This window comes from Diabrotica virgifera, chromosome 4, assembly GCF_917563875.1.
Source record: "Diabrotica virgifera virgifera chromosome 4, PGI_DIABVI_V3a".
Classification (NCBI taxonomy): domain Eukaryota; kingdom Metazoa; phylum Arthropoda; class Insecta; order Coleoptera; family Chrysomelidae; genus Diabrotica; species Diabrotica virgifera.
The window spans coordinates 10,650,034-10,663,815 of NC_065446.1; the positions used below are offsets into that span (position 1 = coordinate 10,650,034).

At 31.5% G+C, this 13,782-nt stretch overlaps 1 protein-coding gene across 1 annotated transcript; it reads right to left on the minus strand.

Annotated features, from left to right (window-relative positions):
- Positions 1 to 1,708: 1,708 nt before the first annotated feature.
- Positions 1,709 to 10,199, minus strand: LOC126882915 (uncharacterized). The gene is made up of 3 exons (XM_050647992.1): positions 10,031 to 10,199; positions 4,412 to 4,547; positions 1,709 to 1,986 (listed from the first exon to the last, which is right to left on the minus strand). The coding sequence occupies exons 1-3, from the start codon at positions 10,118 to 10,120 to the stop codon at positions 1,796 to 1,798; spliced, it is 417 nt and encodes a 138-aa protein (XP_050503949.1). The 5' UTR covers positions 10,121 to 10,199; the 3' UTR covers positions 1,709 to 1,795.
- Between the last annotated feature and the right edge of the window lie 3,583 nt (positions 10,200 to 13,782).

Here is a 13,782-nt window from a genome sequence, read left to right on the forward strand (position 1 = left end):
ACGATAAGTAATAAAATAGTATTGGGTATTTCACAATATTATATTCGGTAAAATACCATTACTTACACTAATTAGGGCAAATTTTAACATTTTATTAGTTGTATTGTATAATCTAGTTATATGTTATGATTAAAATATGATCACATTGTCTTTCAGACCGAAAGATACCTAATTATGGGATATATAAGATTTTTAAAATATTCAAACTGCTCTACTAAAAAGTTGCTTAAAATGACATAGTGTAGTTTACTTCCGAGGTTCACAAATATTATCAACAAATCTCTGATTTAAAAACAAATTTAATAGAATTGATTCATAGTTTTGAATACATCATTAATTTATAAACAAATTTTTGTATCGTTAACCAGGTATCTGACGCATTCTTAGAAAATTTATAGAGGAATAAAACCAGCATTTTTGTATAAAACTTAGGTAAAGGATTCTCAAACGATTAAGTAAAGATATCCCAAATTTACAATCCCGTATCTATAATAGCTTGTATTTAAACAAAAAAAAAAATGCAATCAATGGGACTGCTTATCCCATGTACGACCAACAAAGGGTTAATTACAGAAAACTTTAAGTATGAAACAAACCTTGCGCCTGTACAGGCTGAACATAATTTTTTTCCACCTCTTGTAATTGCTTTAGAATAAATTGTTCTCTTTCTATAATATTGTCTTCAGTGCTTTCACCTCGTGTTTCACAACTCTTACTCGACTCTACTTGATTTTTCTAAAAAAACATAAAATATTTTAAGTCACTTTTTCTAAAAATGTTTGTGGACAGTGTGTGGATATATTATAAAGACTTTAAAACCTAATTAAAAAAATAAGAAATTAATATTTTTTAACTATGAAAATCTCTTACCGCCTAATTCACGATATAAATCATCCACAGAAAATAAATGTCAATAGATATAATAATCTCGAAAAGTTCTTACCATCCTTGCTAATTATTTCTTTTACTAACACAACTCTTTTAACTAACACAATAATAATAACCATGTAAAGTTAGGCCGAATTTACTTTGCAATACTAAGGCGATTTGGCGGTTTCTAAATGTAGGCGTAGCATTCTTGAAAGTATATTAACGGTAAGTGCAATATGCTAAGGTATATGAGCGGGAACTGTAGCAGATACCGTCAAAACGCCATAGTATTTAACATTTGCCGCCAAATGGCTTAGTATTTTAATTGAAGTGTAGATACCACTAACAAAATTGCAATTTTATTTAAAATCTAATGAAAGACTAAGTTTTTCAACCTAATAAAAATATTTGTAAATTAAATATTTTTAAAAGATTTTTAATTGAAAAATTGAAAAAATTGAAAAAATAAGAAATAAAATTCAACAAAATCCAAATCTTTTAACACCCTTTTGTATTATTATATTATATAGCTACATTCATTGTTTGCACGGTCTGTTTAAAAATGTATAAATATGAATAGAATCGCAACTGCATGTTTAAAAATACTTAAAAACCGTTCACACTAAAGCACGAATCCCTTTGATGGACCGACAATAAATGGATCGCTCCGAGGCGTGCGGCGAACGATTTGAGCATATTTTCCGCGCCTCGGATGACGCCCTCACTGACTGCCTCGTACGGCCTCGGCTTGCCTCATGCGCGTTCGTGCTCAAGTGAGTACCCAGCTTAAGGTTAGGTAATTAACACTCAAAGTTAAGAACCACTAACAAAAAACATATTAGCTTTAATGTTTTAATCCAAATTTTGTTACAAATAATGTAAATTACATTGTTTTTATTAAAATTCATACTGTATTTTCTGTAGTTTATACAAATGTGTGCTGCCAGATCATTTCTCTTTTCTCAGAAATATATTTGGGTTTTGCCAGTTCCAATATTCTTCTCGTTGGCATATATCTCAAGGCGCTTGGACTGACATACGACATTGTACCTTCCATTTGAATTAATTTCTTGCGTTCAAATTTCGGTTGAGCTAAACTGATTATTCTTGCGGATGCTAAAAGTAAATATTCTTTAAAGAGTACAGAACACAAAATATTTGTGACAGCCTAGTCGATCTTCAATAACTTGTCACTATAATCGGAGAATGCAGTAAGCGAATGGGATTAGAGATTAATACCAAAAAGACCAAATTCATGGTCATCTCCAGAAACTTGGATACACTTGAAAACTCCACCATAACACTGAATACCAAGTCCATTGAAAGAGTGAGCAAATTAAAATAACTGGGAACGTGGCTTTTTGAATACTGGGCATCGGACGGGGAAGTAAAATGTCGCATTGAGTAAGCTCGACAAGCTTTCGTAAAATTCAGGAAGGTACTGTCTTGTTCAGAGTTCGATCTTCAACTGAGACTAAGGTTTACTAAGTGCTAGGTATGGTCGGTGCTGATATATGGCGTAGAGGGCTGGACATTCAAAACGAGGGATATAAACAGATTAGAAGCCTTCGAAATGTGGCTTTATCGCCGTATCCTAAAGATACCATGGACGGCGAAAGTCACAAATGTAGATGTCCTTAAAAGAATCGATGAAGAACGCCAGCTTTTCGAAAACATTAAGAAAAGAAAAACGGCGTATTTGGGTCACATCATGCGAAACGAAAAATACCAGTTCCTTCAACCTATAATTCAGGGTACAATTGAAGCCAAGAGAGGAATAAGACGCAAGAAAATGTCCTGGCTCCGAAACATAAGGCAATGAACAGAAATTAACGACATACAATCTCTGATACACATTGCAAGAAACAGAGAGTTAATGGAAAATGTGATCGAAAACATCCATTAGTGGATTTGCATCTGAAGAAGAAGAAGAAGAACACAAAAATCACAACAACTGGGAGACCATTTGGATGGCCCAAGTATTTTGAAAGCAGAGGTTGTACACGCCATCTAACTATTAAAAAGTAACAAGGCCCGGGACCAGATGATATGAATGCACAAACAAAGTCAAGTTTAATCAAGGAAATCTAGACATTTTTGTTAAGCTCTTTAACGATGTCTACGATATGGACCAGATTCCAAAATATGGGCTTCACTCTACATCTATCGCCCTACCCAAAACACCACGAACGAAATTCTGTAAGGACCACCGTCTTGACACGAGAGAGATGACTTTTATTATGCAAACATTAATACAGAATTGTTTAGATCAAAGAAAAAATATTTTTCCACCTACCTCTAGCGAAAGTATACTTTTCCGGACCTGATTGTAGGGAGCAAAGTTGTACTTTTCCTCCCTAGGGAGGAAAAGTAAAAGTGACGTCATGGTATTTCATTCATGAAATATAACTTATTGACGCCCTGTACAATGCCTATTTTCTATTAAGTAAGTATCTATACATTTTAACTTTTATTTAAAAACACTCTGTATTTTGCAGAATGGTAAAAAAACAGTAAATTGTTATTCTGATTTAACAATGTTTACATTAATAATTTGACTTATATTTGACAGTTGACAGTTATATTGTACCTACTTGTTAGTTTGAGTTCTAATAAATTTTGTTGGTTAGTTACATAAATAAATTAAGTAAAAATGAGAAAATGACTTGTTATTTGAGAAAGGTGGAAAAACTATATGTATAACATGGGAATAAAGTGCCTTTTCCTCCCTTGAATGATTACTGCCCTCCGCTACGCGTCGGGCAGTAAACTTCATTCTCGGGAGGAAAAGTAGCACTTTCCTCCCTTGTTATACAAATAGCTATTTCTATCTATCTAAATATACATATCTTTCGTACTGATAACATAAAACACCAACTAATGATAAAATATGACGTACCTACCATAAGTACGTCTTCAAAATTTCAACGAAACGGAAGATTTTTCAATAAAAAAGGGAATAAATAAAGGTATGCCTACTAGGCTTGTATACTTTCTCCACTGTTGTTTAACTTACACATAGAAAAAGCCTTCGCTGAAGCAGTGTGAAACTGTAAAATAAGGATATTAAAGTAAACGGCATATTTTTAAACAACATTCGGTATGCCGATGATACAGCGATAGTGGTGTCTTGCAAGTGAAACTTTGAGTTTGAAAGATTGTATACTTAGGGTACATACCTAATTATTAAGAGGAGAACGATACTCTGTCAGCAACTAATACTCGAGGGAAAGATAATATTGGGTATAAGCGTTATAAGAGAGATCTAGGACACAAAAACTGTCATGGCTGCGTAATAGTCGCCAATGGACAGGAATTTACAGAAATGAAATGCTTCGTAATGCTGCTAAAAACAGAATAATTGAATCCTGATTGTCTAACATCTCACCTGACAAGACAATGTATGGTAGACATCTGTTAAGAAAAAGAAGAAGCAAAACAGAGTGACAGAAAATTTATTTAAAATTACAATTGGACGATTTTTTCTGAATATTCGATTTTTTTTCTATTTTCTTCAGCTTCAACACAATATATCACCTACCTTTGTAATTTAAAGCAGATTCTTTAATCTTTATTAAAGCATTTTCTTCTTTAAGCCTATTCTTGATCTTTCGTAATTCTTTTATTTGCTGTTGGCGTGCATTGTACAAATAGTTTGAATCTTGCCTTAACCATTTCTAGAAAAACATTGCTTAAAGAAACGTTACTTGTTTCCTTTAAGGGGGTCGACGCAAAATCTTGGTCCAATGCTATTTAAATGCGAATTTTTTTTTTTGTATCCTGAGAAAACTAATAAGTATTTTTGAAAAATTTAAACGCAGAATGAAAGATTACATTATTACCGAAGGCTGAAAGTCCCTGAAAACTTCTAAAATGTTTATTTGAATAAGTTATAGGGGTGAAAAAAAAAAGAGAAAATTTAGTGTGATTTTCAATTCCAAATATTTCATTCAAAATAAACTTTTAGTTTATTCTAAAGAACTTTCGGTACACGACAATTAGACCGAAATCATTAGACCGAACGCAGTAGACCGAACTCATTAGACCGAAAAGCACTTTACCGAAATCTCACTAGACCGAACAGCATTAGACCGAAATGGTAAATAAACTAAAAAAGATTGCAGTAAATTATGCCAACATTTTGTATGTCTGTCTTTTTGTTTATTGTATTTTTTTTGTATTATTTTATATATCGACTGTGTGAATTGTTACTCTGTACAGCCTGATATTAAATAATTTTCATCCGTTAAACAAATAAGTGAAGGTAAAAATAAATTAAGGGTAAAGTGACGTTAACACCATTTTAACTGTTTATAATAAATAATAACTATCCAAATAACATTTAGTTGTAATTACATTAGTCTTATCTCTTTTACTGCGACAAGTAAAAAGAACTGCTTTTCGGTCTTCTGCTGTTCGGTCTAGTGAGGTTTCGGTAAAGTGCTTTTCGGTCTAATGATTTCGGTCTCTTTACAGTAAACCAGAACTTTCGGGCCTCGGTAATAATGTAATCTTTCAATCTACGTTAGACTTTTCAAAAATATTTATTAGTTTTCTCAGGATTCGAAAACATGAAAGCTTCTTCTTCTTACTGTCTTTCTTGGCTTGCATACTTGTGCATCTGCCAGTACATTTGATTTTATTGCAGCTGGTCTTGCTTTAAGCAATTCTGCAACACTGAAATCCTAAATTTTGCCTTGATTTACCAAGTAACCAAGAGAGTATTTAGGGATGTTTAAAAGAAGTGCGGGTCGAAGTATTTTAAATTCATAAATTCATTTTGTTAATATTTAAATGATTAATCACTGCCTGTAGTTATACTCTTATTGGACATTGTAGAAGAATCTGATCTAGATCCTCAATTTGTCCTCACTCACAGTAAGGATGTTCTTTTACTCTTAATCTATATAGATGTGAGCTTGTGCAACAATGTCCTGTTCTCACTCTTATTATATTTGTCAAATGCCTTCTATCTATATATGGGAATTTCTGAAACCAGGGTTTTTCTGGAAATGTTACTTGTATTTCTAAATACCATTTTCCTTTAATTTCAACTTTTGACTTCCAAGGATGATTGTGTTAATTTTTTATATTAATTTTTAGAGTTGGCCAAAGTTCTGTATAGTTTATTTTTATCTCCTGAGGAATCTTACGACACTTGCCAATGTTTGCCAAATTATCCACATGTTCATTGCCCTCTATTCCTCAGTGACCTGGAATTCAGCATAGTCTATAGTTTCTGCCGATGGAATTGGCCTCAATAATTATTTTTTGGTTTCTAGTGCAATATAGTCACTTTTTGAATTAAAACCTATTTGACTTCATTTTTGTACCTATATCTCTTTTGGAATCACTAAAGACAATACAATCAGTAATGCCTTTATTCAAGTACACAGTTACTTAGATGAAAATGAAAAATATAAGTCAGGAATATACACGCCATAACCAGTTTGTATTTGTTGATCAATTTCACATTTTGATGCATCAGTGTAAATAAATGTACCCAAGTATATTTTCTAGAGAACTTCTCAGTGACTATTTTAAATATTGTATTTTGATTACTGCCTCTTTTATTAATATTTAGTTGCATTGTAGGAACTCGTCCATATCATAATTTTGTATGAAATCAGCTATCACATCAGAATCTGTTTTATGGACTACTTTTTTTATATGGTTTTAGATAATCTAACGCTTCTACTAAATATGGACGCTCTTTCTGTCTCCAGTAACGGAAATTGTAACTGCATGCCTGGTTTACTTCATGTGTTAATACCAACAGTGGGTGATTTTGGTTGCTGTATATTTTTGACATGAATTTTGTTGCTAACCATCTCCTCCTAAGTTCCAGGGTCATGTCTCCTGTTTCCGCTAACAGAGCTGTAGGGGAGGTTGATTTCATGCATCCTAGAATTAGCCTTAGTGCTTGATATTGTATAGTGTCAAGTTTTTGCAGGGTTTGCTAAATAGCATTGGAACACGATTTTGCGCCTACCCCCTTAAATAATTAAGTTTGTTGTAGGTATATATCAAATACAGAAACGGATGTGTAATTACAAAAAAAAGGTAAGGTAAGGTAAAGTTTTCATCCTAATAGCAACATTAATAATATTGAAAAATATTAAAAATATTACTAAAAGATTTTTAAATAAAAACTTTTTGGTCCATTTCCTTGGTAACACCTTCATGGCTTCTACAATTTGCAAGCCAGATGGATGCTGAAACGAAGGAGACAAGAGGGAATTCAAAAACTTACAATTCACGACCACGTCTGTTCAGCTGGTAAATTCCAACAGAAAATGGACCTAGTTACTCAAAGGAGTAAAGACCAATATAAAAATAAAATAAAAATTCCATTTTTATTCGATTGCAATGCGAAGGCAAAACAATCTTATTTTTCACTTAGAATAGGGAGCGCAGCAGTGCCGAATTAACCATTAGGCGGACGGGCACTTCATGGGGCCCGAGTCCCACACAAATGCATTAATTAATATTTAATTATTTAAGCAGTTATTAAAAAAAATTAAAATGTTAAAAAAATCAAATAGGGCTAACTGAGACAAAAAAAAAAAAGAAAATGGTTAATTTATGATTAACCGACAGAATATCAGAATAATACAACCGACTTTAAGACAAAGTAAGCAGTTATCTTCAAAGGCATTTTTATATTCCATGTTCTAATCATTCCCTCAATTTGGTAATCAATATTGCAAGCACATTTTGATAAAAGCTGGTAATTATTTTGGTATGGTACGTTTTTTTTTTCAATTTCTACCCACCGATGGGTCTTAGTAGTCCATTCACTCACGTTAAAATATTGCAAAACCTCCGGATTTTAAAAAACCTTTGGATTTGAAACAAGAGCTTGGATTGACATGAAATTTGGTATAAGCATAGCTAACATGTCAAATAAAAAAGTGATATTGTGCCAATGTGTGTTTTTGCTTTTAAAAATATAGCTTTTAAAAAATTGAAAAAAATGGTGTATGTGTTCAGTCTGTAGACCCAGTAGAAGCAGAGTTGTAGCTAATGAAAAGTAGGTTCTTATTCGTCCAATTCCAAATCGAATATTTCAACGTGAAATAATCAAAAAATGAAGCACTTTTCATGGAAAACTCATCATAACTTATTTAAATGTTTTAAAAAAGCATTATTCTTGATTTTTAAAAAACTTTCTATCATAAAAAGTAAGCAAGATACGCTCAGAATAAAGTTGATCCCAGTTTTTGGGACAAAAACTGGTGAAAATACTCCCCTAATTAGCATCCCAAATTAAATGAATCCTTAACGCTTCACAAGCTACTTTACTTATGTATTGTTTATATTCTCTGTAAGTTTTATCGGTATTAAGTGCTTATTTATAAAAGTTTTGTAGTAGAAAGGGCTTGAACAAGTCACTAATCACGAGTGTATGCAATTTTTTTTATTTAGCTTAATGCCTTGACAAATAATGGCCATTGGCATGGTACAGTTGATTTTTCCAATCAGGTACCTAGTGTAGTGGGTAGTGTGTGTGTTGAGTAAATGTCTTGTTACTTAGCAAAGTCGTCATTGATTTTGCAAAGAGACGCTAATTGTATCAGAACGTCTGCGGTCCCTCCGGTGAGTACCGATCCCACAAGGATAGAAACTATTTTCATTTATTAATTTTTAATAAATGAGAAAATTATCTACCCAGGGTATGCAAATTTTGAACAGTCAACCAATTTTTATCTTCCAAAAAAGCAAAAATCAGAAATATTCAGAAAATCAAAACCTATATTTTTTACTCTTTAAGATTTTTGGTACCACTAATAATTTTCAAGTTATTTTGAAAAAAAAGACATTTTTTTTCAAAATTTCAAAAAATTTGTTTTACTTTAAATCCCAATGTTTTGAAATTATAAGCACTGTGAACCGGTGAAACTTACAGATCATATAATAATATACTTATAAGTTTTTTCAAGATTTTCATAAATTTTCAAGATTTTTGTGCCAAAAAAAGGAATTAACATTATTTTAAGCTTTACTTGCTTAATTTTGATACTTGAAACTTGTTTAAAAAAAACAAAAATAAAACTTTTTTAACACTGTAAAAAAGTTGTGATGATTTTTCACAGAAAAGTGCTTCATTTTTTGGTAATTTACGTTGAAATATTTGATTTGGAATTTGTCGAATAAGAATCTACTTTTCATTAGCTCCAGTTCTGCTTATACTGGGTCTACATACTTCATACATACACCATTTTTTAAATTTTGTATACGCTATATTATTTCTAAGAATATTTTTTCGATAAAATACTTAATTTTGGAGTTTGCGAAAAACCGTCTAAAAAGGTGTTTTTCTTTTTGTTGAAAAATGAACATATTCACTCGCAAATAACTCAAAAAGTATTGATTTAGTGAAAAAACTCGATAGAACAAAAGTTACTTAGAATTAATCAGTTATCCATTATTTTAAATGTATGTTTTTTCACCCCCGAAGGGGTGGCACTCATACCCAGGGCAAAATCACATATCGACACAATATCCCTTTTTTTCTTTGGCATATTAGCTATGGAATATTAATGAGAAGTTAACGAAATGTAAACAAAAGAAAAATGATATTTTTTATATTATCGTAATTTATTTTTGGAGTAACTACTTCCCAAAACAACATAAATATCTGTAAATTTGTTTTAAGTAAATGGTCGATATAAAGGGGCCTACTTCTTATGGCCGCCTAGGGCCCCATGGTGCCTTAAACCGTCACTGGAGCGCAGACCAGCACTCTGAATCGACGATTTTCGACTCTTGTTGAAGTCATCCTCGGAGAGGCGTAGGCCTGCTGCTCTCTACTCGAAGTGGCCAACCATGAAATCTTATCCCCACATTGCAACTGATGTGTATGGAGTAGGTGACTTGCGTCATCTGGCAACTAAAAGGTACCTTACCTTTCGTCAGTTGCAATGTGGGGATAAGCTTTCACGGTTGGTCACTTTGAGTAGAGAGCAGCAGGCCTACGCCTCTCCGAGGATGACTTAAACAAGAGTCGAAAATCGTCGATTTAGAGTGCTGGACTGCGCTCCCTATTTTAAGTGAAAAATAAGATTGTTTTTCCTTCGCATTGCAACTGAATAAAAATGGAGTTTTTATTTTATTTTTACAAAAAAAAACTTTAATAATATTAAATATGCTTATTTACCTTGTGTCTATGTTTATTTGGAGCTTTTCTCTTTGGCGTCAAGATTCTACAGAAATTTTCCGGAATATTGGAATGTTTTGAACATACCATATTTTTGTACTTATAATTTTGATTTCACTAATTTTGATTATTACCCTATTGACATTTATTCACTGACAGTAAAATTTGAAAATCTTGTAATTTAATGACAGTTATAACCAATAGACTAAGAGCCGCTATAGGTGAAATTTCTTAATCATTTTAGGCACGATATAGTAGAACCTAAAAGAAAACGATTGAACACCGTGCCGTTACTTTTCAGTGGCACATGCGTCGACAGTGGCGCATCAAACTTTCCAGTTATGGACGGAATAAATAAATTAAAAGTTAACAGAACTTACTAAGAGAATTAATTTTTGTTTATTTTTTTAAGTTCTATGTGATTAGCACATAGGATTCATCGTGATTTTAACCCACCACCCGCTTCCCCCTGCCCCCACCATCAAAAACTTCATTTTTCGTTTTTATTTTTTTTTTGTGGGATGCAATAAATTTTAAGATTTCAAAAAATTCACACGCATAGTTGAGGCTTTTATAAAACATGCCTATTTTTTATAGACCCATAGGTAGAGTGTACATAACCTCAAAAAATTAAAAGAAATTTTTTTTTTCAAAAAAGCGTATAACTTTTTTTGAGGAATAGCTGCAGGTCTAATTTTTTCTTAATCTTGTGTGTTTTATCAAACACTATATTTTTAATTTTTTTCAGATTTTTCCGTAAGTCTCCCCACCTTCAAAAATCCGAAAAACTGTTTTTTGGGGGGTTTTGGGGGATTTTCGCTATTTTATAGACTTCATAATATATCAAATCAATTTTGTTCTTATAGGTTATATGTAACTTGAAGTAACTGAGTTCTTTAGAATATTTAAAAATCAGAAAAACACGTTCAAACCCCCCAAAATCCCCTTAAAAAACAGTTTTTTGGATTTTTGAAGGTGAGTAACGTTACAGAAAAATCTGAAAAAAATTAGAAATATAGTGTTTGATAAAATACACAAGACTAAGAAAAAATTAGATCTGCAGCTATCCCCAAAAAAAAGTTATATACTTTTTTTCAAAAAAACATTTTTTAATTTTTTTGAAGTTATGTACATTCAACCTACAGGTCTATAAAAATAGAAGTGTTTTATAAAAGCCTTAACTATGCGTGTAAATTTTTTGAAATTTTAAAATTGATTGCATCCCACCAAAAAAAAATAAAATCGAAAAATAAAGTTTTTGATGGTGGGGGCAGGGAGAAGGGGGTGGTGGGTTAAAATTACGATGAATCTTATGTCTTAATCACATAAAACTTAAAAAAATGAAAAAAATTAAATTCTGGTAATGAGGGAGGGTATTTTTTAATTTATATATCCCGTCCATAAGTGGAAAGTTTGATGCGCCACTGTAGACGCATGTGCCACTGAAAAGTGACGGAACAGTGCTCAAACGTTTAGGTTCTACTCTACTATTTAAGTGTCAATGATCCGGGAAAGGTTACAATTTCATAGATCAAATTTATTTTTTATTGAACAAGACATCGTAAGTATTGAAGATTTGCTTTACGGAATGATATCAAATTCTGATTTTGATCGAATTATTTTTAGTTTACACATAATTTATCAAAATTCATATCAGAATCAAAGAAATATACATTTAAATAAATTTAATATTCTTTTAGAACAAAATAGTATACATACTTTTGATAACCTAAATAGAAATAATGACATATTAGCGACAGTTGTCAATCTATCAAATAGACATTTAAATGCAACGGAAAATTTGGTATTGTCAAAAGGTTTAAACTATGCTGTCACTCATCCATCTATTCCAAAATTAGACATAATTAGCGCAGTGGAAAAAATATCCCAGTGTTTACCAACTCATGAAAAAGAACAATATAGGGTACTATGCAAACTTGAATTGGAAAAATCTAATAAAATTAAACAGAACATCAATAAAGAGGAAATGAAAGCTTTAAAAACTTTAAAAAATGATGACTCCATAACAATCCTACCAGCGGATAAAGGAAATGCAACTGTAATAATGGATAAAGTACAATATGAGGACAAAATTACAGATCTAATTACAAATGGACCTTATAACAAATTAACGAAGGATCCAACGAAGACACTGGAAAACAAAATCTATAGAACTTTATTCAAATTTAAAAATGACCTAACGTACTATCAAAGAATAAAGAAAATTAATGACACCTCATTACAGTAAGACACCACATTTTTATGGAGTACCGAAAATTCACAAAGCAAATATTCCACTTAGACCTATTTGTAGTACCATCAATTCTCCTTGTAGTTAACTATCAAAATTTTTATTAAATATTATAAAACCATTTGCAAATAATAATGACACATTTATAAAAAATACACAACATTTTTTAAACAAATTATCAAATATTGAATTTAATCCAAATAATATTTTAGTAAGTTTTGACATAAACAGTTTATTTACAAATGTGCCATTAGATAAAACTTTAAACATAATCAAAACGAAATTAGAAAATGATAATACATTAACAACTAGGACAAGACTAAATGTATCAGCTATAATGGAGTTATTGACATTATGTACTAATAATACCTATTTTCAACTAAATAATGAATTCTATAAACAAAATTTTGGTCTCGCAATGGGCTCTTCTTTATCTCCATTATTGGCTAATATATTTATGGAGGATTTCGAAACTAATATCATTTCTAAACAAAATTTAAAACCCACAGTATGGTGGAGATATGTAGATGATGTGTTTTCCATATGGCCTCATAGATCGGAATTGTTGGATACGTTCGTGAATATTATAAACGATCAAGAAGAGACAATAAAGTTTACAATGGAAAAGGAATACAATAACACCCTACCTTTCCTCGATGTTTTGGTCTCAAAGAAGGATACTGGATATGAGACTCAAGTGTATAGAAAACCAACACACACCAACAGATATCTCAATTACAAATCAAATCATAACATCAACGTTAAAAAGGGAATCATTAAATCCTTATATGATAGAGCCAAAATTACTTGTTCTAACGAAAATTCATTTTTTGAAGAAAAACAATTGTTAACATCTGTTTTATTAAAAAATGATTATCCCATATCGTTTATAAATAAGGAATTGTCAAGATTGGATCGAATGGAACAGAACAACTTAGAACGGGATCCTACAACATTCACAAGAAATAATACGAGGAAAATATCAATACCATATGTAAAAGGACTATCCGAGAAACTTAAAACAATAGGAAATAAATTCAACATTCAAAACAACAAACACACTGAGATCTATTCTATCTAAAACTAAACCTAACAGTGAACAAGAAAGAACAAAGAATTGTATTTATAAAATACCTTGTGAATGCGAACAATTTTATATAGGTGAAACGTCAAGACCATTAGACGTTAGAGTAAATGAACATCAGTCTTATATAAAAAATAGAGAATTTGATAGATCTCAAATATGTCAACACGCATGGGATAATGAACATAGAGTTCAGTGGAGAGATTCAAGTATAGTCCTAAAAGAAGCAGATAGTAAAAAGAGAAAAATCAAAGAAGCGGCTCTAATTATGCTAAATGAAACCAATTGTGTCGCAAATTCCTCGGTAGAATGCAGTAGGATATGGTTACCCATATTAAAGGAGGAAGTCAATAGAAAGAAAATACCACAATTACTAAATCAGTAACATATCGAGTTAGTACATTGAGTATTTTAGTA

What these genes read in the sequence shown, in the direction of transcription:
- LOC126882915 (XM_050647992.1), bottom strand. Translation starts at nt 10,120, where the DNA reads ATGGTATGTTCAAAACATTCCAATATTCCGGAAAATTTCTGTAGAATC. An exon ending in CAAATAAACATAGACACAAG is followed by an intron (nt 4,548 to 10,030) that starts GTAAATAAGCAT and finishes ATGTTTTTCTAG; the next exon opens with AAATGGTTAAGGCAAGATTC. An exon ending in ATCTGCTTTAAATTACAAAG is followed by an intron (nt 1,987 to 4,411) that starts GTAGGTGATATA and finishes ATTTACTTTTAG; the next exon opens with CATCCGCAAGAATAATCAGT.